General features: G+C 37.6%; 1 protein-coding gene across 5 annotated transcripts in view; it reads left to right on the forward strand.

The window, feature by feature from the left end:
- Positions 1-27,199, forward strand: part of LOC126370073 (nuclear factor of activated T-cells 5) — a 139,617-nt gene that overhangs the window by 93,039 nt on the left and 19,379 nt on the right. For all 5 annotated transcript variants that reach the window (XM_050014744.1, XM_050014733.1, XM_050014766.1 and 2 more), the window contains one exon: positions 23,072-23,375. In XM_050014744.1, coding sequence (XP_049870701.1) covers positions 23,072-23,375 — 304 coding nt within the window. The remainder of the gene's footprint in view (positions 1-23,071; positions 23,376-27,199) is intronic.

The following is a 27,199-nucleotide window of genomic DNA, read 5'->3' on the forward strand; positions in this document are numbered from 1 at the left end:
TCGATGTGGCCATTTTAACCCCCCTTACCTCAACAATAATGGTCCACCACGTTGGAGGGTCCTGTTATACCATTCCATTACCATTTCAACGTAGCACGATTAGATTGTCTTTCGTACTAATCTGTTCACCGTTAGTGCGAAAGAGACATATCTCTCGTCTCTTTCACTCTAGGCGATGTACTATATCTCTATCCTGCTTTCATTACAATCATACTAATTCAAAAGGGGTTTGAACCAAAGCAACGTAGAGGCGAACTGTGTCGCCATCTATTTCTATCCTTAACTCCTGACAAATACAATATTAAGTGGGTCATCAAACGAAGGTTGTCCTATCCTGGTCTGTGCATCATCACTTGTGCCAGTTACTCGCCTTTGTCTGCCAATCATCCTCATTTGTGAACCAGCTTTATTCCTGTTCGAAACAACGCCATTTCGCTAGGTGTTATGGCTGAGGAGAAGAAATGACAAAAAATTGCAACAGAAACACATCCTTTAAATCAATGTAGGTATACATTACAAGTTATTTAATAACAAGAGGAATACATTTATAAGCTTTTTTTACATAAAGTAAGCTTCACATGAAGCATCATAGAAGGGAAGCTACAAGGAAAGAGAGGAAGGGGAAGACCAAGAAGAGCTTACATGGAACCGATTAAGAGAAGGCGAACATCGTGTCTTATATGAATGTGAAGGAATAGGTCTTTGATAGACAAGAATGGAGAATGCTACACCGACAAGAGCGTGGCTCTTAAATTGGTGATGTGATGATAAAATACTGTCTGGTATTTTATTGTAAAAACGTATACATACTTTAAACTAGAGATGGGCCGAGTACTCGTTTGATACTCGGTACTCTGCGTACTCGGCGGGTTTTTTGATACTCGGCCGAATAACTCGGTTATTTGATAACGAGTATACAGCCATTGGTAAATAACAAACTTTTTCAATTATTTATTTACTATGACGCGCAACGTGATGTGTTTGTTTGCAAACAATCAAGTGCCTAGTAGTTGGAAGGCGTCGGCGGAGTGAGGGGTGTATCAACGCGAGCCGACAGACGTCTTGACCGGCACAAACCTGGTTGTACCTGTTTACGCGCGCGAAATGCGAATTCGATTGAACCGAGTTACTCGGCCGAGTACTCGGTTGAAAAAAAATTGAGCCGAGTAAAACTCGGTACTTGTTACTCGGCAAAAGTGTTCTCTCTCTACTTTAAACCTAGATTATACTTAGTCTTCGTTTGGCAATAAGGCGGTAAAGGCTTAAAGACAAGGCGGGGGCAGTGAGTAACTAGACAAATTAATAATATTTTAATAGTTCACCGTTATCGCTAATGTGCAAGTAACGAGCATTAAATCGTTTAATAATCGCTAGGTTAATGGATACACCTGCCCTTTGACTGGCCGTGGGCCACTAAAATGCTGCCAGTGCACCTCTTTCCTGGGTTCCCAACAAAAATGCATGAGATAGAGTATTGCAACCAACCAACCAAACCATAAGAGAACCATATTGAAGACTATAGAGAACCGGAGAGGAAATATGATTGGCCACCTGATACGACACGATTCATTTATAACAAACATTATAGAAGGAAAAATTGAAGGGAAGAGAGGAAGGGGTAGACCTAGGATAACATTTATGAAACAAATAAAAGAGAAGGTGCAGGTCGTGTCGTATCGGGAGGTGAAGGTTTTGATGGGAAGAAGAGAGGAATGGCGGTTACTCCACCTACAAGAGCGCAGCTCTTAAATAGAGAGAGAGAGAGTATTGCAATTCAAATTTAAAAATCTCTGGTAATACTGATGCGGTTTAGTCAACTAATAAAATATGTTGGCTTTTTTTCTTCAAGGGACTTTCAGTCCGGGGCGCGGTAAATAGTTAAAACCATGACTATTTCAGCTATAAATAACATACATACATACATAAACTTACGCCTATTTTCTACCGGAGTAAGCAGAGACTATGGAATTCCATTTGCTTCGATCCATCATGACAACCTTCTCTTACTGCCTCCACATTCATCAATCGTTAATCGTTTAGCTATAAATAGTAATTTAATGAAAATAACAAATTTGTCATGACTATTGTTTAGAAATAAGCTTAAAACTTTGTCTGTCATGTTTTTGCGCATGATCCTGAATTAACCTGAAAACTTGTGACTTGTTGTACAGAATGTGATATAGTTAATGAACGGAATAACAGCATGGGGGAAGTCCGTCACACCCATGATTTTAACTCTTGTCAGTAATGCACTTTTATCGTTTAACAAACTTTCCTTTTTCGTTTCGAGCTTCCATCTATACCGGTCTTTAAACATATGCCTGTTTCCTGCCAGTGTGAACATAGATTTTGGATCTCCCTTTGCTTTGATGTCAACATCCAAAATCATCAATCGCTTCATTCACGCGCCGCTCCAGACTTTCATCAAATTATTCTAGACTAACAGCCTCTGTGGTCTAACAGCCTCGGTGGTCTAGTGTTTAGAGCGTAGGTCTCACGATCTTGAGGTCCGGGTTCGATTCCCGATGGGGACATTGTCGAAATACTTTGTGAGACTGTCCTTTGTTTGGTAAGGACTTTACAGGCTTGAATCACCTGAAAAAAATAGATTCCGTGCTTCGGAGGGCACGTTAAGCCGTTGGTCCCGGCTATTAGCCGTGCAACACCACCAACCCGCAGTGGAGCAGCGTGGTGGAGTATGCTCCATACCCCCTCCGGCTGTTTGCGGCGAGGCCTGTGCCCAGCAGTGGGACGTATATAGGCTGTTTATGTATGTATGTATTCTAGTCTGATGATTTGGTTGTTTACTTCTACATAACACCCAAGAAAATAAATGTTTACAGTGAATGTTTATATTTTTTAATTACCATATAGTTATCTTCCGTTGAACTTGTGAAAATTGAACCCAAATGTCAAAGTGCCTATATTATCAGTTTGGCTTGTTACAAGTAAATTCTCCGCCAGACTGTAAAAAAAACGCATGACAGCTGCTTATCATCACGTGCTTGCCGAAAACGTGAGAGATTATGTCTTCTCTAGCCTATAGACGGGGGCTGGTAACTTGTCACTATGTTGTTACATCACAATCTATCTTGCATACTGTAAATATACCACCCGAAAGTACCGCGGGCGCAGCACGGGTTTGCTATCGCGTGCGGCGAGAAGTATATCGCGAGATACAATAATGCAAATATACTTCATTGCACCGAAATAAAAGAACATAGTTACAAAAAAGATTTAACTAGGTACATAGCAAATGGCGGCCTTATCGCTAAAAGCGATTTCTTACAGATAAGGCGAGGAAATATGTAAAAAACAAAGAATGCGGGTATGAATTACATACATACGTACATAAACTCACGCCTATTTCCCACCGGGGTAAGCAGAGACTATAGAATTCCATTTGCTTCGACCCTGACACATTTCTCTTGCTTCCTCCACATTCATCAATCGCTTCATACACGCACGCCGGTTCAGAGTAGATCGTATTGAACCTTTTCTAAGGACATCTCCAATTTGATCATCGTAAGTCCTTCTCGGTCTTCCTCTGCCAGCCCTACCATCAACTTTCGCTTTATATACCGCTTTTGCAATTCTATTATCCTTCATCCGCTCAACGTGTCCAAACCAACCTAACATTCCCTTCTCAATCCTAGTCACTATATCGTCTTTTACACCACATCTCTGTCTTATCACACTGTTTCTCACTCTATCACTCAACTTCACACCGCAGATGCTACGCAAAGACCTCAATATGTATATGGGTATGAATTAGGCACATTAATACATACATACATATAAAAATAAATAATATACCAAATTTGACCAGTAAACGCAGCAAATGCGTACTATTTATTTACGTAAATAAACATCATTATGGCTACTGGGCTACCAAAAAGTAAAAAGATCCGTGCTTCGGAAGGCACGTTAAGCCGTTGGTCCCGGTTAATTACTGATGTAAGTACGTAGTCGTTACATGAGTCATGTCAGGGGCCTATGGCGGCTCAGTAATAACCGTGACACCAGGGTTGATGGGGTTGGTAATTCACCTCACAATCCACACGATAGAAGAAGAAGATTAGCTTCACCTAATATCGGGTCGTCTCAGGCCTGGGCCTACTCCTAGGTTAATCCGCCTCGGGTCAAAGTGCCCATATTACTTGATTTGTTTTGAGAAAACAAAGTCTCGGCACTAGTCTACTTAGAAATTAACGTGATTACACTAATTAGTCTTTTAGACTAATTGCTCTTAATGGCTCTGTATTTGTTTTAGATAAGTAATGTGACATTATTTCGCCTTTGAAGTGTGCCCTGTCAGTTTTTTGGTAGGTACATGTCTTCACGGCAAAAGTGGATGGACAGACTTCAATTGAGTCTGACCCAAATAAGTCCGCCATAAAGTCAATGCTGCCCCGATACTGGCGTCGTGTAAAAAAGATGGAAGATACTTTTAGTCCTGTCAATTTAAGTTAAAATGAAGGTTGCCCGGATCGGGACCATAGCTATATTGCTTTTTTCGGTGCATTGCTTTAATGTGGCCACATTGAAGTGTGGCCTTTTTAATCCCCTGATGTCAAACCATTACAGAGTTGTCATGTCTACTGACTGCGTCTAATCATTGTTAGTCATTTCTTGCAGCCATCACTAGGGTTGTCACCTTTTTGCCGGGATACATAGTATATTTTGACAAATGGTCCGGTTTCCGATATGCTGAACTATAAAAAGCACTCAATCAATCAATCAATAATACTTTATTGCACAACGACATATACAAAGGACATAAACATACGAATAAAAACATAAGCACAATAGGTGGCCTTATTGCTAAAGAGCAATTTCTGCCAGGCAACCTTAGGGTGAAAGAAGTTAAAGCATTGGAGCACGGACTGGCGCAATAAACATATAATGATACGAACATAACTAAAAAATAATAATAATAAAATAATAAATAATACATAAATATATACACACACACTCATATATAGCACTCTTACTTTTTTGGATTATACCTTATAGACAATTTGACATTTATACATGTCAAATATTTGACATTTATATGTATTTAACCCATTCGCCCAATTCAATGGGAAAATCAGCGATAAATTATAAGTAGTATTTCTGCGTACTGTGTTGATTTTCTAACATTTAAATACGACTATTACCTAACACAAATATACTACGATACTAATACTTACGATTGGCAACCCTAGCCGGCAGTGACACCTTATGGGCTTCAGTCATTGACTCATATGAAAATTGGCCCTCTTCAAGTCCTTAACGTGAAACTATAATAAATAGTCAATCTATGATTATTTTATTCAAAAATAATTCGTATCACGGTTAATGGCAATAGGCCGCCTGATCTCTGTCCGTGAAAGGGTTAAGATCTGCGCTCTTGTCGGTGGAGTAACCGCCGTTCCTCTCTTCTTCCCGCCAAATCCTTCACCTTCTGATACGAAACGACCTGCATGAGAAGTGGATGCGTATACTATATACCTCGGTTTCCTACCCCTTCGAGAACACAGACGTGGTGTTACGTTATGATATAATAAATAAATTAAGAATAAGAATAAAATAAATAGTCTTAGATAGAAAAGAATGATCGATTTATGAAAACATTATGTATGTACTTACGTAAAAATGTATCTCTCCTTCCGAGAAACTGTGAAAGGCATACTTACAATACAAGGTACTTATAAAAATAAAATTGCTATTCAAATTTGTTATGTTTTTGGGGTTATGTTTACAATAAAATGCCAGTAATAATAATATTTTAAATTTGACAGAAAATAAATTTAAAGCTCATGTGAAGCTTACTTTATGTAAAAAAGCTTATTATAAGATTAATGACTACCTAAATAATAAAAATGTCTGGCATTGAATGTGTTCCTCTAGTTATTAAATAACTTTTAATGTGTACCCTCTGTGATTTAAAAGATGTGTTGCTGTTGCAGTTTCTTGTCATTTCTTCTCCTCAGCCATAACACCTTGCGAAATGACGTAAATTCAAAAATGTTACATTGACCTTTAACAAGTTTATCCGTGATAATTTCGTTGAAGATTCTGATTTCTGATCAACCTAATATCGACTGATACATCACTATGCTCATAAACGTCACTACACTAGCTTACTCGTACGTACTTTGACGGATCTGATACTTTTTTTTTTTTTTTCTTAGATTTTGGCTTCGCGCGGCTTGCGCATTTGCCACAAACAAAGTTAGGGAAACGGATTAGTAGGAAAAACAAGGAGCGGAATTTGGAAAAGGATCAGAAAGGTGATGGATAAAATAAATATGCTGGGAATTCTATATAAATAATTGACATATTTATAATTTAAGGTCATTATTAATAATACATATAGATAAATATTTGTATATATCTGGATTCATACTGTGCAACAGAACAGGGATGGAAGTAGGAAGAGGAACTTTTAAGGAATGGAGAAATGTATATAAAGGAGAATGGTCAAGGAGAGGACAAGAAAGAAATAGATGATTAATATCACCTACACCTGTACCGCACTCACAAGCATCGCTCTGAACTATCTGAAGTCTGGCAAGAGATCTGATACTTACCACGCATTGAGACAAGGCTTTTTGGCGGGAAACGGGAACGGGACAGTTGCTTTCTTCATTGAATAATCTAAATAATTAATACGAAGTGGTGTTTTGTGGTTAATGATCACATTAAGTTAGTCGGAAGACATTCGCGAGTGTTATTAAATCGGAGTATTCAATAAACAAAGTGTATCTGCCTATTTTCGCTTCGTGCCAAGAAGTCGCTTCATAACTCGAAAGTTTATGCGGACTTTTGAGTTAATTCGTTTGGGGTTCGGAGTAGGAGTCTACTCCGAGGGTGGGGGCTTAGGTTTCATCATCATCACCTTTCATCATTTCATCAAGAAAAAAATACGTAGGACATGGCTGTATGGGCATAGTTCCCTTTGCCTTACCCTTCGGGGAAAACAAAAAAAAAAAGCATTGAGACAATTGTAAAATGTTATCTTTATTGAAATATAATCTGTAGTTGTTCTGAACTGGTCGTTCTGTTTAATAATAAGTAGTTACCTACGCCAATTCATTTACATAATACATATAACAATTTCACGACTGAAACGAAAACATAATAACGGCTTTGAACCCGTAATCCTTATCGGTAGGGTCACAATTAATTAGCAATTGAAAATGAACCGCAGCGTCATTTTAGCTGCCCAGAGCACGCGGCGCGCGCGTGGTAAAACTAGTGTCAATTTGATTACAGTCCACGCAATTAGCTAGCTATATTAAAAACAAGATGGGCTTTAGTTAGCTATTTATTCCATTTAATCAATACATCTCTAACAAAACGGATAGTATTTCAAAAAAAAAAAAAGGATAGTATTTAACCGTACCTCAAATTATTCCCATTGTCTTCACCAAATTATACCTTTGTTTCACCTAAAATACTAATTGTGCACTAAAATACAACATATATACAACATATATATAAATAAATATATGCTAATATAATATATGCTAACTAAAATAGTTCGCAACGAGCACCTGTCTATTAACTACTGCATACTTGTAAAAATGAAATGTTGTCTTTAATATTATTGGAACACCTAATATTTTAGCTTCAAATCAAACAGTGTACTTCTAAGTATACTCTAATTGGACACCAATTAAATATTAATGTTCTTTTATTTATTACACTTAAGCACTATATAAAAAATATAATATAAAAATCTAGGATACACTTTAGGTATTTAAGAACAGAATTGAAATATACGGTGCAAGATTAGTATTTTTAGTGCACGAATAATGGATTTGTTGTAAGATTCGAATATAAAAAGGGGTAGTTAGAGGTGTTTATTAGACACTCATACTTCGCCAGTTATGTAAAAAGGAGCGAGCATATTTCTATTAACCGCGCACAAATCTTAAAACCACATGGTTTTAATTATCTATGATTCAAACATGATATGAAACTACGTACGTACGTACGTAAACAGCCTATATACGTCCCACTGCTGGGCACAGGCCTCCCCTCAATCAACCGGAGGGGGTATGGAGCATACTCCACCACGCTGCTCCAATGCGGGTTGGTGGAGGTGTTTTTACGGCTAATAACTGGGACCAACGGGGTAATGTGCCTGCCGAAGTACGGATCATCTTACTTTCGGACAATCAGGTGATTCAAGCCTGAAAAGTCCTTACCAAACAAAGATATGAAACTAATAAAGTTGAATTCAGTGAACTGAAGACTATCTTAACCAAAAGAACCCCTAGCCTACTTCTATGGTAGTCGGGTAAAAACCACGTTATAACAAATCAAAGACCAAAAATCTTCTTCTATCGTGCGGGTTGTGAGTCGGAGTACCAACCTCAACAACCCTGGTGTCAGGGTTATTGCTGAGCCGCCATATGCCCCTGACATGGCTCATGTAACGACTACTTGCTTACATCAGTAAGTAGTAACCGGGACCAACGGGGTAATGTGCCTGCCGAAGTACGGATCATCTTACTTTCGGACAATCTGGTGATCAGCCAGTAATGTCCTAACCAAACTAGGGATCACAAAGTGATTTTTGTGATATGTCCCCACCGGTATTCGAACCCGAGACCTTCGAATCGTGAGCTCAACGCTTAACCACTGGACCACAGAGGTCGTGTTATGTTATCAAAACAAGATGATACTCCATATTTTATTCATATACATTTTTAATATTCAAACTCGTCAATCTGCTTTTTTGCGGTTTAGCAGACTTTGTAACGTTTTTTTGCAACGAATTTAGCATCTGTAGCTATCAAATCTATGATCCTTTTTTTATTTAGGCACTATATATACGTTCAATCGGATATATTTAGACCGGGATTTCCTATTGTGATGATGCAAATAATTATATGCGTAATTTAATTTTATATGTTATTTATGTATTTTTTATAGAAATATGTAGTAATTTAAATAGTTAAGGTAAGTACTTATTTAGAAATAATTAAAAATAGTCTAAGGTAAATATTAAGAAATTAATATTAGGTACGCAATAAACAAAAGGCCAAAACAAATAAGTATATTAAAATAGTATTTTATGCAACAGTTGTATAAGAAGGGTCAAAAAATGCGAGTGGCGTGAGTTGCGATGTGAGCCTTGGCGAACATCGCAATAAGAGACGCCACGAGCATTTTTTGACCTAGTTATACAACGTTGCATACAATACTTTTTCTACGACGACGTAATTTTAAATGAAACAAAAATTTTCCAATTTATTTTCCAACGCGCGGGAAAATGGCGGCAAATGTATACTTTTTTTTTATAGAATATCTATGGCACCAAACAAAGTAAAGGTGCCAGTTTCCAGGTCAAAAAAAAAAAAAAAACAACAACAATGCTTTTTTGGCGACATTATAGTACAGTTACACTTTGTAAACAATGCTTTTATAGGCCATAGAGCGTACACTTTTTCAAAGAGTTTAATTATGTATGTACTTATATTAGACTTTTTGGTTATTTAAATGCCAGATTAAAGTAGAGGAGTAGAAAAAAATATATTCGTAAGGATTATCAGAAAACAAAATACTAGTATTAGGATTTATAAATAAAAAATAAAAATGTAATTTTACAGTGGATTATTATAATAGTTTTAATTCTTATAAGTATTTAATGTTAAACGTTCCAAAATCAAATTTAAAAATTTATTAAGCTTGTGTTTTAGTGATCAAAAAAAGTGGTGATTATGTAAGTGTTGCGAATTTTTTGATGAGAAGAATAGCTATAAGGAAAACCGAGTAAGAAATTGACAAAACTAGCATAAGTTATCAACATTCACCCGTATCTGTTCGCTGAGACCTCGTTATATCCGTGACCCACTTGTACGAACGTTTACAATTAATTTTATATATCATATTGTTTAGATATTAAAGGGATTAGAACACGACATGAATTGAAATATATCGTAAATGCTTGTGTTATTTATCATCGTGTCAAAATACCTACAATGTTCTGGAAACATTGTATTTACGGTGGGCGGACATTGAGGGACACGTTGTAATTTTAAAAAGCCGTGGTAGCTCACTTTAAGGTCGCAGGTTCGAATCCAGCACGGGTCTAAGCCACTGAATCCGACTTTACGTTAGTCTATGCATACATACGTTGATAGATAGATAGATAGATAAAATACTTTATTGAGCACACACACATACATAAACAGCCTATATATACGTCCCACTGCTGGGCACAGGCCTCCCCTCAATCAACCGGAGGGGGTATGGAGCATACTCCACCACGCTGCTCCAATGCGGGTTGGTGGAGGTGTTTTTACGGCTAATAGCCGGGACCAACGGCTTAACGTGCCCTCCGAAGCACGGAATCATCTTACTTTTTCGGACAATCAGGTGATTCAAGCCTGAAAAGTCCTTACCAAACCAAGGACAGTCTCACAAAGTGATTTCGACAATGTCCCCATCGGGAATCGAACCCGGACCTCCAGATCGTGAGCCTAACGCTCTAACCATAGACTACGGAGGCTGTTTTATTGAGCACAATTGACACAAAATACAGAGATAAGGACAACATACTGCACGGGCACGTTTGCGAGGGTTGTTAGGGGATTTTGTACTTACCTTATATTTACACTCTAATTATACCGTAGCGTAACTTATTCCATAATTACTTCCTCGTCTTCAATCTCTTAATTAATATTATGTTCAATTGCTTAACAAATTCCCTTATTAAGTGAAATAGACTTTTACCTTATTTCCTATTCCTTCTTCGCTATTTACCAATCAAAAGAGAAATGACACGTGTTATTTTAAAGATACATTTTACAACATACCTATACGGCAACTCTCCGCTCCCCACCAGCGGCTGAGCTAGGTTTACCCCAACCCCCCTCGGTCTTACTTTAGTCTTCAATCGTATGGGCGTCAGTCCTTCTGTTTTCAAGTCGGTTAAAAATTACTTCGTTGCCTTAAGAAAAAAAAAATATTAGCTGGAAGTGGATTTAGAAAACGAACTTCGATGTTTGAATAACCTAACCGCAAAGCAAAAATTTAATTTAATTAATTTAGCGTGGCAGTCCAATTCAGTAAACTGGGTCAAAGATAATAATAGTTATTACAAAATGCTAATGAAGTAATATAATCCAGGCTAAATTGATCAAAAAAAAATGTTTAACATAAATATACTTTATTGAGCATATTCAAAATCACCACTTTAAATTTTTTACATAACGAACGTCTCATCCGCCTATAACTACTGCAGCTTCTCACAACCTGTATAGCCGGGGAAAAGAGATTGTTTGCATTGCGCACTTACTTTTATATGCGCAAATGTCAAATTGCAATATTGCTTTTTAGATGAATTGCTTCGATGTGGCCTTTTTAACCTACATGCATACATAAACAGCCTATATATGTCCCACTGCTGGGGACAAGCCTCCCCTCAATCAACCGGAGGGGGTATGGTGCATACTCCACCACGCTTCTCCAATACGCGTTGGTGGAGGTGTTTTTACGGCTAATAACCGGGTTCAACGGCTTAACGTGCCCTCCCAAGCACGGAATCATCTTACTTTTTCGGACAATCAGGTGATTCAAACCTGAAAACTCCTTACCAAACAAAGGACAGTCTCACAAAGTGATTTCGACAATGTCCCCATCGGGAATCGAACCCGGACCTCCAGATCGTGAGCCTACGCTCTAACCACTAAACCACGGAGGCTGTTTACATCTAAATAGAACAAATAATAGTGTATGGATAAAATCATCTTTAAAACAATAACCGGTCGACCCAATTTGAGAAGGCAAACATTGATACCACAGACAAACATTCTACTAATGCACTATCATAGTGTTGTAACCGCGCTATCAAACAGGTTGAATCAAACAACCTATAATCTGAAACGTGGTCGACTGACTTGATAACTTATCACAAAGGGTGAAGATAAAATATCAAAATAAATAGAAAAATTGGTACTACATAAGCTTGTGCATAGATAATTTATTCTTTCGTGGTAAACAATGCTTGCTACTATTGAGGAAAAAATCATTCAATATTATTTCAAAACGAAGTCTATACGTAGCATGATTCTAGTGAAATATATATGTTTCGTCCCTTTCGCGCTTGGCGATGTACTATATCTCTGTCCTGCTGTCATTCAATTCAAATTAACAGGTCGCGGCGCTAGTGTCGCAGACTCTACACATAATTAATTTTATATTGTCATTTAGTTCCAATAAAATCCGTGGACTTCTTTCGTTACACGGACTGATTTTTTTAATCCTGGTATTATCTTTAGTCTTCGATTTGTATTAAGATGTAATATCTTTATTTCTCTACTGGGCTGTGGGAGATAAGAGAACCCGTTCAGATGCTTTTCGTTACGGGCATGTCGTAAAACCTATGGTATAAGAAAACCACGTATGCTCAAAACTGACAGCTAGCAATTTCAAGGTTAGCCCAGCTGACGTCATCCGACCCTGCGTTGTCATTTCGTAAAAAATAAACTACCCACGTCCAATGTTTTTAATTTACTTTACAAGGAAATTTTGTACTTTTCATAAAGGATTTACATACAGTTTTAATGATTTTTGTATACGCGACAAATACTTTCACACACAAATATTAGTCAGTAATTCACTTAATTTTCAATAATAAAATTCGCGATCTTGGAATGTTGGAGATACTCGTACCAATTAAATGGTAACACTTACTTCATCAGGCGCCCGATACGAATTAGTGCGCGGTGGAGAGTTTCCTTTTTGTACGCAGTCATCATCATCACCAGCCACCAGCCCATTAACGTCCCCACTGCTGGGGCACAGGCCTTCCCTATGGATGGATAGGGAGATCGGGCCTTAAACCATCACGCGGGCCCAGTGCGGATTGATGGTTATTAACGACTGCTAATGCAGTCGGGACCAACGGCTTAACGTGCCTTCCGAAGCACGGAGGAGCTCGAGATGAAAACATTCTTTTTTTGGGTCACCCATCCTATGACCGGCCTTTGCGAAAGTTGCTTAACTTCAACAATCGCAGACCAAGCGCGTTTACCGCTGCGCCACCGAGCTCCTCCGCCACCGAGCTCCTCTTTGTACGCAGTATTATTCTTTATTTTACGTCATTAGGCAACGTGTTTAAATTTATTTATATAAAGTATTTTGGAAAAATATCAAAATAATAATAACAAAATGGTTCAATCGGTACGTTATAAAAATATGTGTGAACTCAAGGATTACCATAAACTCTTACTCCACTTTAGGACTAACATAAAAGCAAAATCAAATGTCTATAGAACTATAATAGGTACATCTACGTAATCATAATTATCAAAAGAAAAACATTATCAGAAAAGTAATCAAGCAATTTATGTTACGTAAAGCGTTATCTAAACAGACGAGCTGCGCGGGCGCATAGCGTAGTGGAGACATGGCACGTGGCATATAACGTGGGTGATTTGATTACTGATGCAGCCATCTGATGGCTAGTTTCACTTCAATCGCTTCGGCGAGTATCGAGTGAGTTTAGACTGGTCAAAAGAATGTAGTACCATCAATATAACATCAGTATAAGTGCGGCGAAAACTTGGCGCTTGTTTAGCTATACATTCTTATACAGCGGTAGTAATACATTCAATAAAATCGTGTCAAATTAAGAAAGACGCATCGTATTTTTGCGTATATTAGCGCGTGGTACTTCGTAACGCGGTCGGATTTCGCTTTAAGCTTCTATTTTTGCAAGTTTTTACCACGCACCTCCCCCCCGTGTTGCCAGTTCGGCCTAATCGCGCACTGAGGTACTGTCAACGTCGCTATATTAACTGTAACGACCCACTTTTTGAGCGCTGATATTCAATCTACAGTAGTAACCTATGGACACAGCACACACAGTAAGCTCCATATCATACATAAACTCACGCCCGTAATCCCTAATGGGGTGGACAGAGCCACGAGTAATCAAAGACAACTTGCAGCCACTGTTGATACGAAGTCCTAAGATGGATATGATGGATATTATGGTGACAAAGGGACTCAATAGTAACTCTGACACCAGGGTTGCTGGGGTTGGTAATCCACCTCATAACCCACACGATAGAAGAAGATTTTAAAACATAATATTTTTAAGTAAACTCCACACCCACACACAAACTGAGGAATTGGTTTTGTGGGGTTTTTATTGCACCAATATTTTTTGTATCCTTATGAAAAATAAACATTTTACTTACTTACTTATAATCGCCTATCGACAACGGACTGATTCCAGTTCACACCATCTAATTTTATTTTAAAACACCTTTCATTTACTTATCCGCCGAAAAGGAAGGACGGGTAATAGACAGGCGTAAAACTTATGGAACACACGTCAATTTTAGGCAGAAATTTTAATAACCTAAAATTTTACATTGGCCAATTACCCGATAGGATTAAGATGACAGCGCACGTCAAACTAGTCTATTTAATCGCCCGGGTTATGCATCCATTTTAAAATTAACAGTTGTCAATCATCCGTCCCTTTCCTTTTCGGTGGACATGAAAATGACGGGTATAACTTAAAATAAAATTAGGAGGTGTCTGCAGGAATCGGGGCCAATATTGTCCTTCATGTTAGAAATTACATAATTCCTCTGTAGGATTTTACGACACGCCCGGAAAGAAAAGCAGCTGAAACGTGTTCTCTATGTTTTTCATGGGCTCCCGGTCCAACGTAGATGCATAATATCACTGGTTTTTGTTTACTCGTCTGTACCTGGGTACCAAAATTTAAATATTCATTAGGTATCTCTAAATATTAAAATAATTCAAATCCGGTCGAGCCAAAGTGATGTAGGTACGGAGATATCAAATTATTCAGAGAATGACCCAAAGCTTGCTTGCGTAACATTTATACTTACATACTGAATTTATTTAGAAACAGAAATACAGGCTGTTAGTGATATAGTAACGAAAACTTGAAGCGATGATTCAGATCATGGTTCTGAGTTGATATCAAGTAGATTTTTCCGTCGCAAAAGTATGGAACTGAAAATAATTTAAAATACAGTAAAATTTTTATGGAATTTTCCATCGCAAAAGTAAAAAATTGAAAATAATTGAAAGAATCCAATAAAGCATTAATTTTTCGACAGGAAAATTAATCTGGTGAAGGTCGCGGAAAGCCGCTGGATGCGGGCAGCGCAGGACCGATCGTCGTGGAGATACTTGGGGGAGGCCTATGCCCCAGCAGTGGGCGTCGTACGGCTGATGATGATGATTAACTCAGAATCATGGTCTGAACGTCCCCCTCAGTATCCGTTACGATGTCACTAACACCCTGTGCAACATTCATGAATGTGAAGGAGCCGTGGAAGGCCAGGGATCGGTATATAAGTCGGGTTTATCCAATATGGATCAGTTGTCAACAACAATTCGTCGAAGAGATACATATCGGGATCTTTGAAGATATTTTTAGGTTAGGGTTGAAGTTTTTCTTAGATATTTTTCTTAAGTTGTGATTTAAACGGGTTTGATACTATGTGAATTCATGAAAGATGTTTTACAGTTTATATTATACACATACAAGTGACGTGACGTTTGAAAGGGTTTTCACTGTTTCGAAGGATAAATTTGTGTTGTTGGAATTCGGATAAGACGTACTTAATGCGTGCTCTAGTTACCGCGGCAGAGCCCTCAGCGCTCCCCATTTGTCCGGCCAAGTAGTTAATGCCATTTGCGGAAAATCTACAATAAGTCACGGCAGAAGACAATGCATGTTTTAGTGACAATCGTGATTTATTTTAAGGCCCTTGTTACTTTTAGCGATTCATCGGGTCCGGTGTAATAATTGATTAGTTTCTTAGGTAAAACTAAATTATGAAATTCTGATTACTAAATAAAGAGAGATCTAAAAGTGTCAAAAAACGTTTTATTTTTTCTATTTAACACATTTATGATTTTTTATAAAGAAAAATGTAATAATAAATGCGACATTTTGTCACGTTTTTCTATGACGTAACATTGTGCTTTTTCATACAAATTCCATTGTAAATTTGTGTTTTGAAGTTTAGTAAAAAGTAACTGATTTGACTAGTTGGAAACTGGCCTAGGCGACTATTTCGCCATACATTTTAATCCTACACCCAATGAATCGCGTATTTAGAATTTTCTTCTGTAGTTGACTACATATTTAAGTTCTAATTGGATATTTTCAAATAAACAAAAAGGTTCCAGAATGTTTTGCGTTTACGGTAATGACATAGACATTCAAACTTCAAAGAGGGTCCTCTTATTGTCACCATCCGTCTAAATCTGCCCTGTTTTCTTTTAATTTGTCTGTAGATTCCTTTTGTGTGTTATAACCCGAAAATACACGTTTTCCCGAACAAACTGTCACAGAAAAATAACTAAACAATGAAAATTTCAAATATACTTTATTGCACCAAAATAAAAGCTAAGTGACAAGAGTGAGTGAGTGAGTAAACGTCTTGGTGAATAAATTGAATTATTATTAGGCATCTATGAATAAATATCTGATAATGCTGTTATTATGTGTTCCGATGAATAAACGATTCGCAATAATGAACTTTTTTTTTCCTTTCTCCACTAGCAGTGCCATGATGTTTGATGATGATGATGATGTCTCCTTGTTAACCGTACTAGAGAATATTGATGACTCACCATGGGGCGAACAAAGTAACGTACCAATCGCATGACACGAAACAAAACAGAACACTCATACACACATAAACCACAAGTAATCAAAGACAACTTGCAGCCACTGTTGATACGAAGTCCTAAGATGGATATAACGAACCTTACAAGTTAATGAAGGACTCTCCAGATTAAGTTCACCAAAAAAAATGCAGATGGGGTTGTACAGCTTTAACCCGGCTATACAGGTTGTGAGAAGCTGCAGTAGTTTTAGGCGGATGAGACGTTCGTTATGTAAAAATTGACGATTCACGTTACCTACTGAATAAAGATATTTTTGAACCTTTTTTTTACTTATTTTCTGGTTACTCGGGTACATAATCCATAATACAATGTAATGGCAGAAGCATATATAAATATAATTGTAGCTTAATATTTGAATCACATTGTGTATAGAATTACAGTGTTACCTATATTGCTTCTCTTTATTTTGATGAGAACAATAATGGGTGGAAGATGTAATTGTGCCCGGGTGTAATAAAAAGGGTCACCATTTATACCCAAAAACAAAGATAAAAAGATGCATATGTCTGTTATCCGTGAACTTAGAAGGTTAAACGAAGGAAAATCTGTACAGCGCCATCTATATTGTTTTCGAGGAACGTTGCCTGGATAAGGCCTCATTGACATAAAATCTTTTTATGTAAACGGTTTTATTTTAATCCATCAGCTGTTATTTGACAAGAATAGACATATGACATAAGTATTGTGCACATTAGTATAGTGTGCATAAGTGTAGTGTAGTATTTTTATTATAAGTAAGTAAATGATATAGATAAAAAAAGAGATTGTTTGAAGTTGAAACTAACATAAATACGAGATCAAGCTAAATAAAACCGTTTAAAAACGTACATAATCCCTCATAAATACATAAACATACATAAGTAACATATTGCCACACATACACAAACACACCTTCACGCTCTTTATCCCTAATGGGGTGACCAGAGCTACAATTCGTCGCTGCCTAGTACACTATTACGATTTACGGTAGATGGAACTGTTCCCTAGTCGACTTTTGCGACGTCACATTATAGATTCAATCTTTGAAATAATCCACGACGCCCTGAGCTGAGGTTCGCTCTCAACTGGGCCTGTTCAGGCCTATTGTTTCATATTTTGTACCGGGCGAGAGCACTCCCCACTTGTCTAGCCAAGTAGTTGAACACTATTTGAAACAAACCTGAAATAAGTCACGTCAAAAAACACTTTTAACTGCAAAGATATGGTCTGAAAAATTCTGTAAGTACATCCTCTAACATATTAGGTACTTACGTAAAGAAATAGTGGCAAATAGTAATTATTCATTCATTGGTGCTAATTCCTGAAATACCATCTAATTTTATTTTAAGTTATATCTGTCATTTTCTTATCCGCCGAAAAGGAAAAGGACGGGTAATCGACAAGCATAAAATTTATGGAACACACGTCAATTTTAAGGACAAATCTAAAACAACCGTCTAAAAATTTTACATCAGTCAATAACCCGACACAGGTAAGTAGACAGCACGTCAAACGGATTGCATACCAGCGACATACCAATTTGATTCGCCCGGGTTATTCATTCATTTACTCATTCTTCCTAAAATTAAGAGCTGTGAATTATTTCGTCCCTTTCCTTTACAATACAATACAATACAAATACACTTTATTGCACCAAAATAAAAAGAAATAATTACAAAAAGTCTCTTCCTTTTCGACGGATATGAAAAGACGGATATAACTTAAAATAAAATTAGACGGTGTCTGCAGGAATCGGGGCCATTAATAGTTTAAAATCACAACTCTAATCTCGAGCGAGTGTACCCAGGCAGTAGCACTTGCGAGACATAAATCAAAGGATCTGATAGACAGGTGGGGTGCTCAAGTGGACTTTCACCGTCGCGATGGCTGATACCCGCGATAGCACAGGTCGGGGTAACGAACTCTCTGGCCACATTAGATACAAACAAACATACATACGCTGTAGTTGTACTATCTAGTTGGTGTTATGTCTAGCTATGACGCGTTTTAGCGCCCGTCTCAGAGATTTCGCGCCATTTTAGCGCTCCTCGAAATTTGAATTTTAGAACAAATGTTTTTATTTTAATAAATCTGAATTATTTATAGACTTGGCTCAACGGCTTTTATTACTTTTTCAATACGTTAAATCTTTAAAGTAAGATATTAAAAATAAGATATTCGTGTAACTTTTTTATATCTATTCCTGTCTTAAGTAGGTAGTACCTAGATTCAAGATATTTATAAATAAATTACAATTAATCGCCTTTGTTATAATATGTTTAGTAAATTAATTATATAAAACACGAACAAGGAAATATTACATTTTCATTAAACTGTTGTTACTTTAAAACTTTTAAGAAATTATTATTTATCTTAAACAATTTCAGTAAAAATAATAAATAGATATCCCAAGCATTATCCCGTTTTTCACAGGGTCCGATTACCTAAACTGAAGATTTGACAGGTCCGGTTTATTACAGAAGCGACTGTCTGACCTTCCAACCCGCGAAGGGAAAACCGGCCCGGCCCGGAAAATGCATTTTCGGGTATATGGGTTTCCTCACGATGTTTTCCTTCACCGCTGAGCACGAATTTTTATTAAAAGTAATAAATAAAGTTTCTTTTTTTTATCTTGATTTGATTTTTCAATGAATAACAATACTTATTTACAAAATGCTCATTGATATGAAGAGTGCAATATAATGATGATGACAGGAACGTCATTCTTTTTTGATTAAAAAAACGTAAAAACCCAATGATTTCTCATTAATTCTTGTATTTGTATCTTAATTATCAACCTCAACCAATGGCGGACACATTTAAGGAAAATACAACGTTATTCAGTTCTTGCCTTGCTCCGTAAATGTAAAACTTTAACTGCCCAGTTTAAAATGGCCTAAGTATGTAACATGTGACGCCCAAGTTAAATTTTTAACCCCCGACGCAAAAACGACGGGGTGTTATAAGTTTGACGTGTCTGTGTATGTGTGTATGTGTCTGTCTGTGGCATCGTAGCTCCCAAACGGATGATCCGATTTTAATGCGGCTTTTTTTGTTTGAAAGGTATATCAGTCGAGAGTGGTTTTAGCTATGTTTGGTGGAAATCGGTTCAGGTCTTCAAGGTCATCAGGTCGTTTGTTAAGTGTGATAGGAATGTTACACGCTCAGTTTGCTTGCAAGCATAGTATGTGGGATAAGTAATTTTTTGCATTTCTAACCTTTTATCATAATAATTGAGTACCTTTTTTGGTCGGGGGTTTTTTAAATTTCAATTTTTTACACAATCAAATGGGTGACGGCATAGAGTAAAGAATACTACATAATATAGAACGAAAACTCTTTTCCCCGCACCAGTTCCTATGGTGCGCCGACCTCACCCCCTCTGGGTCTTACTTTAGTCTTCAATGGCCGTAAGAATAAGGTGGACAGCGCACGGACTATCTTGTTCCAGTCAAGTAGTTAATGCTACTTGCGGCAAACCTACACTAAGTCACGTTGAAAAAAAAATCTGTATTTCCTGCACTCACACATTAGGCACGGTAAGAATACAAATCCATCCACTGTCAAACCGCGCCAAGAATATTTTGTTTCTTTTTTCCCGCGTATGTCCAGTATAAGTGTCCAAGTGCGATAAGTACTCGCGGGTCACGTTAGAGTGGTCGCCGCGGTTATCACCATATCGATCGCGCCGAAACCGGCCGCATGCAAGGACGCTCTATTTTTACACGCCTCATACGCCTCCGACTTTCAAGCCAGTGATCTACTTGTACATACGCGTATAACCTAACCTAGGAGGGGATACAAAGCATACTCCACCACGCTGCTCGACTGCGGGTCAGTGGAGGTGCTTTTACGGCTAATAGCCAGGACCAACGGCTTAAAGTGCCCTCCGAAGCACTGAATCATCTCATCATTATGATGAACCGTATGTTTTTTTTACTTCCGGCATAGAATAAATAATAATACTACGGTTGAGGAGCTCGATGGCGCAGCGGTAAACGCGCTCGGTCCGCGATTGTTGAAGTAAAGCAACTTTCGCAGAGGCCGGTCATAGGATGGGTGACCACAAAAAAAAAAGTTTTCATCTCGAGCTCCTCCGTGCTTCGGAAGGCACGTTAAGCCGTTGGTCCCGGCTGCATTAGCAGTCGTTAATAACCACCAATCCGCATTGGGCCCGCGTGGTGGTTTAAGGCCCGATCTCCCTATCCATCCATAGGGAAGGCCCGTGCCCCAGCAGTGGGGACGTTTATGGGCTGATGATGATGATGACTACGGTTAGAAAGGACATTTCCCGCCCCGCACTGATTCGATTTACCTCACCGCCCGTCTTCTCCGGACTGTTTCCGGTCTAACAGCGTACTGCAGCTAGATGATGATGTAACTACGTGCAAATTTACCAATCATAGTTGCAAATATTAGTGAGGCGATATATAAAAACCTCCACCAACCGGCATTGGAGCAGCGTGGTGGAGTATGCTCCATACCCCCTCCGGTTGATTGAGGGGAGGCCTGTGCCCAGCAATGGGACGTATATGTATAGGCCATTTATGTTATGTTATGTTACGGTTCATTATCAGATGGATCTTACGTATTCGTACAAAAAGTGACTGCAATTTGTCTTCGGATTAATTGCGACTCTGGGCACTCAATTTATGTATCTATTCACCTTTTCAACATTCACTAGGCAACCGCTTGTTGACTATGAAGTCATACGTCCTTGACCAAAAGTGCTTAACCACCAAATCTGTAAATCCAAGGATTTGATTCGCTATTTACGTATTCGTAGTCCCGTCTTCTTTACGATCTCGAGTTATGACCGTACATCTATAAAGCAAAGATTGCGATCAATGTCTGACTCATATTTGGACTACTGTAGTCAAGTCATTCCCGAATTTTATTACCTAAGGTACCTACTTAAACCGCTTTTGAGATTCAAATTTATGACTTTTAAATTTTGATTTTTTGTATGGAATTATAATCATTATCGCAAAACAGATAAGGTTGACTTTAGTTTTGTTTATTTTTAATAATTAAAATGTCACCTAGTGCAGTGTTTGCAATTACGCGCCGAATTTTCAAAAATAAAACGAACATCCACCTTACTTGTTCTGAAATAGTGATTAAGTATAATTTGATACAAAATTTACGAAATTTACGCAACTCCAAAACAGACAAACTACAAATTTCACTAGACCAGAGAAATGTTCGTATAACTCTGTTTCCATCATGACAGATGGAATGAAATTAATCCTGATTGATTGGCTAAAATATCAATGAATTATAGTTGTAGTCAGTTTCAACCAATCACACGATAGGATTTCAGTATCGTCGCTTTATAGTCAGAACACCGTAACCGCTTTTTAAAAAAATCATATTCTGGTAGGATTTTCTCAAAATAAATAAAAGCTAAGGGTAAACTAAGCTTGTCTACTTTTTTTAATTATTTTTATGGATTAAAATTATTAATCCGGGTAAAAATTGAGACCACTTTTTACCTAGATCAAAAGTAGCTTAGGTATCTATTGTGAGGTATATCTGTTAACAAAAAAACATGCGAATGTACTTATGAATGCGGCTTTTAAGTTCTAAGATTCGTCGACGCCTTCCTTAAGACAACGTTGAGGAAAAGCGACGTGTTGTAACTAACTTCCGCGATTCACGATTAAAGTTATTACATAATATGATGTTACTATACACGTAACTTGAAACTCATGGCCATATTGCCATGTGAAGATTGTAGATAGATCTCGGGTCAAACGTATTTTTGTAAACAATATTGTTATTCCACCATTCTACACAGCCGGCGGCTTACATGTGAAAAGATAAAATCGTCTGTTGTTGACTTACATTGTTTTGCGCGGTGACCGCAGATTATGTACTGATTTATTTTTAGTTTAAAAAAGTAATACTTAGTGTTAAATGAGACTGGTTTTTTTATTATTTTTACGAAAAAGTGACAAAATCTTTATTAAAAAAAAATAAAAGAACTTTAATTTATAAATGTTACTACAGCACTAGTGAATACCATAATGATACTGATGTTACTACTGGAAAAGCTTCCTTCTCTTTAAAATTTATATTTTGTTGTGCCCGAAAGGGTCTATGATGTGAAACTCATATGTAACTTACAAACTTGTACACCATCATAGTATGCAAATAAAGAATATTGAATATTCTATTTTTATTTATTAAGGTAAACTCACAAATCATAAATTTCTGCGTCAGACGAGATTCATAACATAACATTGGCCTATGAAAAAAAAAATATAAAAAAATATTTGATGCTGTTCATAAGCCAATGTTGGAATTCGACGTCATATCGTATTTAAACAGTTGGTAACAAGTTTTTGTGAATGACTCATTATATTTGACTAACGTAATATTTTCTCCTCTTCCTCAGGCATGAAAATGACCATGTCGACGAGTGCTACCATGTCCGCCCGGGTACACAGGAAAGTGATCCGGGCACCGCATAAACGACCGCACCCAGGCAAAACGCAGCACGCGGGCAAAATGGTGCACGCGGGCAAGATGGTACATCCGGGCAAGATGGCGCTTCCAGGCAAAATGGCGCATCCGGGCAAAATGGCGCACTTAGGCAAATTTGGCAAGATGGCGCACTACGCACACACACATGCTACCAGGCCTCCTGAGCCGTGTGACAACAGTAATGATAGCGGTCTCGGCCCCGATCCTATGCACAGGTAAGACTATTTTTTACATTTGCTGTAGTTTTTGATCCGGTACTAACTTCTCAGTCTTGCTTTAACTGATTAGACGCTAGTTCAATGCTTAGAATCACAGGCGTTTCCAAACAAACCGAGAGCGCCTAAAAAGGCGACATCGTGGCAATTCATCTAAAAAGCAATATTGCAATTTGACAGTTGCGCATATAAAAGTAAATGCGCAATGCTAGCAAATGTCAAATAGCAGTATTGCTTTTTTAGATTAATTGCTTCGATGTGGCCCTTTATAACCAGGGGGGTTATCATCATCTCATCCACATTATGCGTAACATAATGAATAAGCATCATTTTATTCTCATTAAAACTGTAGAGATTCGCAATTAAAACGAATCGCTTATTAACTTAGATTGAATATGCATAACTCTTCTGAATAGGTTTAATTAAAACGAACATTGATTTTTTCTATTACTAAATTCTTTATTTATTTATTTATAGCTTTTAAATACAAAATGTCACTTATAAATTAAAATTACGATTAATTAAAACATTTTAATTTATTGCACAAACACTGCAGGTCAGTCTAAAATACCATTAAAAAATTAAAAAAAAGTATTCAATAAGTAACCCTCCACCCCGCACCAAATCGTAACGGGCACCTACCTCACCTCCTGTGTGGGTCTTAGTCTAAATCTGTGATGTGCCGTTCCCGAGAATGTTCCCAATTCGGGAACTTATGTAAAACGAGCTTTATTTATTTATAAAGGTACATACAACATTACAGTGTAATCCAATGCGCTGTATGACGAGAAAAAAAGACAATATAAAAAACTAATATAACACAAAATAAACAATGAATGAACAATAAAAAAATACAATTTCAAAATTAAAAGGTAAACTATCACACAAAAAAAAATTAAAATAATAATGTAAAAAATGTAAATGAGGCTGGCATAACCACCAAGAGTGGCTCAAGCCTCGAAAAAAAATTAGATAAAAAAAAACAGTAAATCATTAACAAACCACCTAACCCACACCACCACCTAACACCACCTAACTTAACACCACCCTTAACTTAACTTATCACCTAACTTAAGCAGATAAGGCCAGAGAACAAGAAATAATAACTTGGAAAAAGGAAAGCAGTCACTGTCCTTACTATTCTCAGTCACTGCAACGGGAACATTCCCATTTTGGGAACAGTCTAAATGGCTGTAACTGCTGTAAGCCGCTAAAGAGTATGGGGGAGCGCACGCGCACCGACTTGCTCGTAGGTACACGGTACGAATAAGGTTTATGTATGGAGTGTCCGGCGTGTGATCTCCATAAAATCATAAACACTGAGGGATAAAAAATATCCATGAAATTTGAAGGTTAAACGAAGGCAAGTCTGTACAACGCCATCTATAGTTTTCGGGGAAAGTAGCCTGGATAATCCCTTAATGCACTTTGGACAAAAATAATATGAAGTGTTTTTATAAATCAGACCCTGGTAGAAATACCTCGAAATCTGTAGCCGTGTTTTAACAAGTACAGTTTTAGTCGTGGGCGAACAATTTTCTCAGTTCGTCAACTTTTAAATTAATTAGGTATACTAACTTTGTACGTTGAACTAAGTATTCATGATAATATGTCGGCAGTTCGCGAAAGTTGATATCAAAAGTTAGGCAAATTAATCGACTAAAATAAATAACATGAAAATTTACAAATACTTCATTTTCTTGCAACCATTTCTTTTCTACGCCTATTCAAGCATTCTAGCACGAACATACCTACCTACCTATTAGGATCTGATTTAATAGTAAACTATTTTCAACGGGTCGATACGTGATTAATTTATAAATATGGTAAAAATACAATCTAATTTAATAATTCTAATATCCATTGCAATATTTGCAAGCCTATCTTCTCATTCTTCTTCTATCGAGGTTGTGAGGTGATTACTAACCCCATCAACCCTGGTGTCAGGGTTATTATTGAGCCGCCAAAGGCCCCTGACATGACTCATGTAACGACTACGTACTTAAATCAGTAAGAAGTAACCGGGACCAACGGCTTAACGTGCCTTCCGAAGCACGGATTATCTTACTTTTTGAACAATCAGGTGACCAGCCTGTAATGTCCTAACCAAACTAGGGATCACAAAGTGATTTTTGTGATTTGTCCCCACCGGGAATCGAACCCGAGACCTCCGAGATCGTGAGCACATCGCTCAACCACTGGACCACAGAGGCCGTCTTCTCATTGATTCGCTGAACAAGTACGTAGTTGTCTTATCATCTCTCTCTCTCTTCTTCTAATCCTTTTATCGGTGTTGGGTTTGTAGGGCTCGAATAACAGAACCCAACGAACAAAAAATAAAACAAAACCAACAAAAAAACAAACTTACGGCATGTCATGGGAGCAAGCTACAGAGGCTGCAAAAGATCGCGAGGAGTGGAAATCTGTCATTCAGTTGCCTCATAGAATAGATTTTTTTTTTCACTCCGATCTGCCATCGACTTGTAAGTCTTTATCAGAAAGTTTGTGGTTGTATTTATTTATTTAGAGGTGCAGTCCAGTAACTGCTATCCTCAAGGCTATGTTTTACCGGAATTTGATATTTATTTATTTTCTTTTTTCTAGTCTCTCATCCAGGGAAAGTATATTCCATCTTTTCAGACGTCTCAACCGATTCAGCTGTAGCAGATCTCTAGCTAGCATGTTGGTGTGGCTTTCAAGTATTTCCTTGTATTTTATACTGTAGCTTACAACTTCCTCTTTAATAAAAATAATTTATTAAGTATGGTACACAGTGAATATAATAGTTAAACCTTATTTCTAAAAAGGGACGCCAGCTCAGAAAAATGTTATCACACTCCGTCATTGAGGCAGTGCCACAAGGCTGATTTTCAGCTGTGCCCCAAAAAATATACTTGTATGGCCATTTTTTATCTTATGTAGACAGTTTAATGGCTATTTACTGTATCTTTCTATATAGGTTAGGTACTTGAAGGGTTAGGTGAGAGCCCTCAGCACTCTCCATTTGTCCGACAAAATAGTTAACGCTATTTGCGATAAATCTACAAAAAGTAACGTCAAACGCAAAGGTCAAATATATCATCATCTCCCTAGAATTATCCCGTTTTTCACTGACTCCGCATACCTAACCTGAAGATTTGACAGGTCCGGTTTTTTACAGAAGCGACTGCTTGTCTGACCTTCCAACCCGCGAGGGGAAAACCGAGGTCACATACCTCCGAAAATGCATTCCTTGGAAATGTGGGTGTCCTCACGATGTTTCCTTCACCGCTGAGCATGTGATAATCATTTATAATCAAAACATGAATTCGAAAACAAATTCGACAATAATTGGTTTAGGCCTGTGCTGGATTCGAATCTGCGACATCAAAGTGAGAGGCAAGCGTTCTACCAATTGACAAAGGGCAAAATGTATACCGAAGTATGTTAGACAGCTAAATAAAAGATATGCAAGAAACAGTAAATGACATAATGTCTACAACATTGGAACGCAACTCAAACATAGCCCAGCGAAATTCCAACAAAATAACAGACGTATACAGGGCAGCTGCTAAAAATACCAACAAGTCAAACAGATGATATCAGGCCTTGGCGACATAGCGTATCGCCGGATGCATCGCTGCACTATCTGCGATAACTGCAGCAGACATGCCTTATCGTCGCGGCATAGGGTTGCCAAAACGACAAGCGAGACATTCAATCAATCAATCAATATTCTTTACACACACTTTTTTTTTTCTTTTTTTTTAGACTTTTTGATCGTATCCTTTTTGGAACATTTTGAAAACAGGTTCACTACATTCAAACCTAATGTGGCACATTCT

Source organism: Pectinophora gossypiella, chromosome 1, assembly GCF_024362695.1.
Source record: "Pectinophora gossypiella chromosome 1, ilPecGoss1.1, whole genome shotgun sequence".
Lineage (NCBI taxonomy): Eukaryota > Metazoa > Arthropoda > Insecta > Lepidoptera > Gelechiidae > Pectinophora > Pectinophora gossypiella.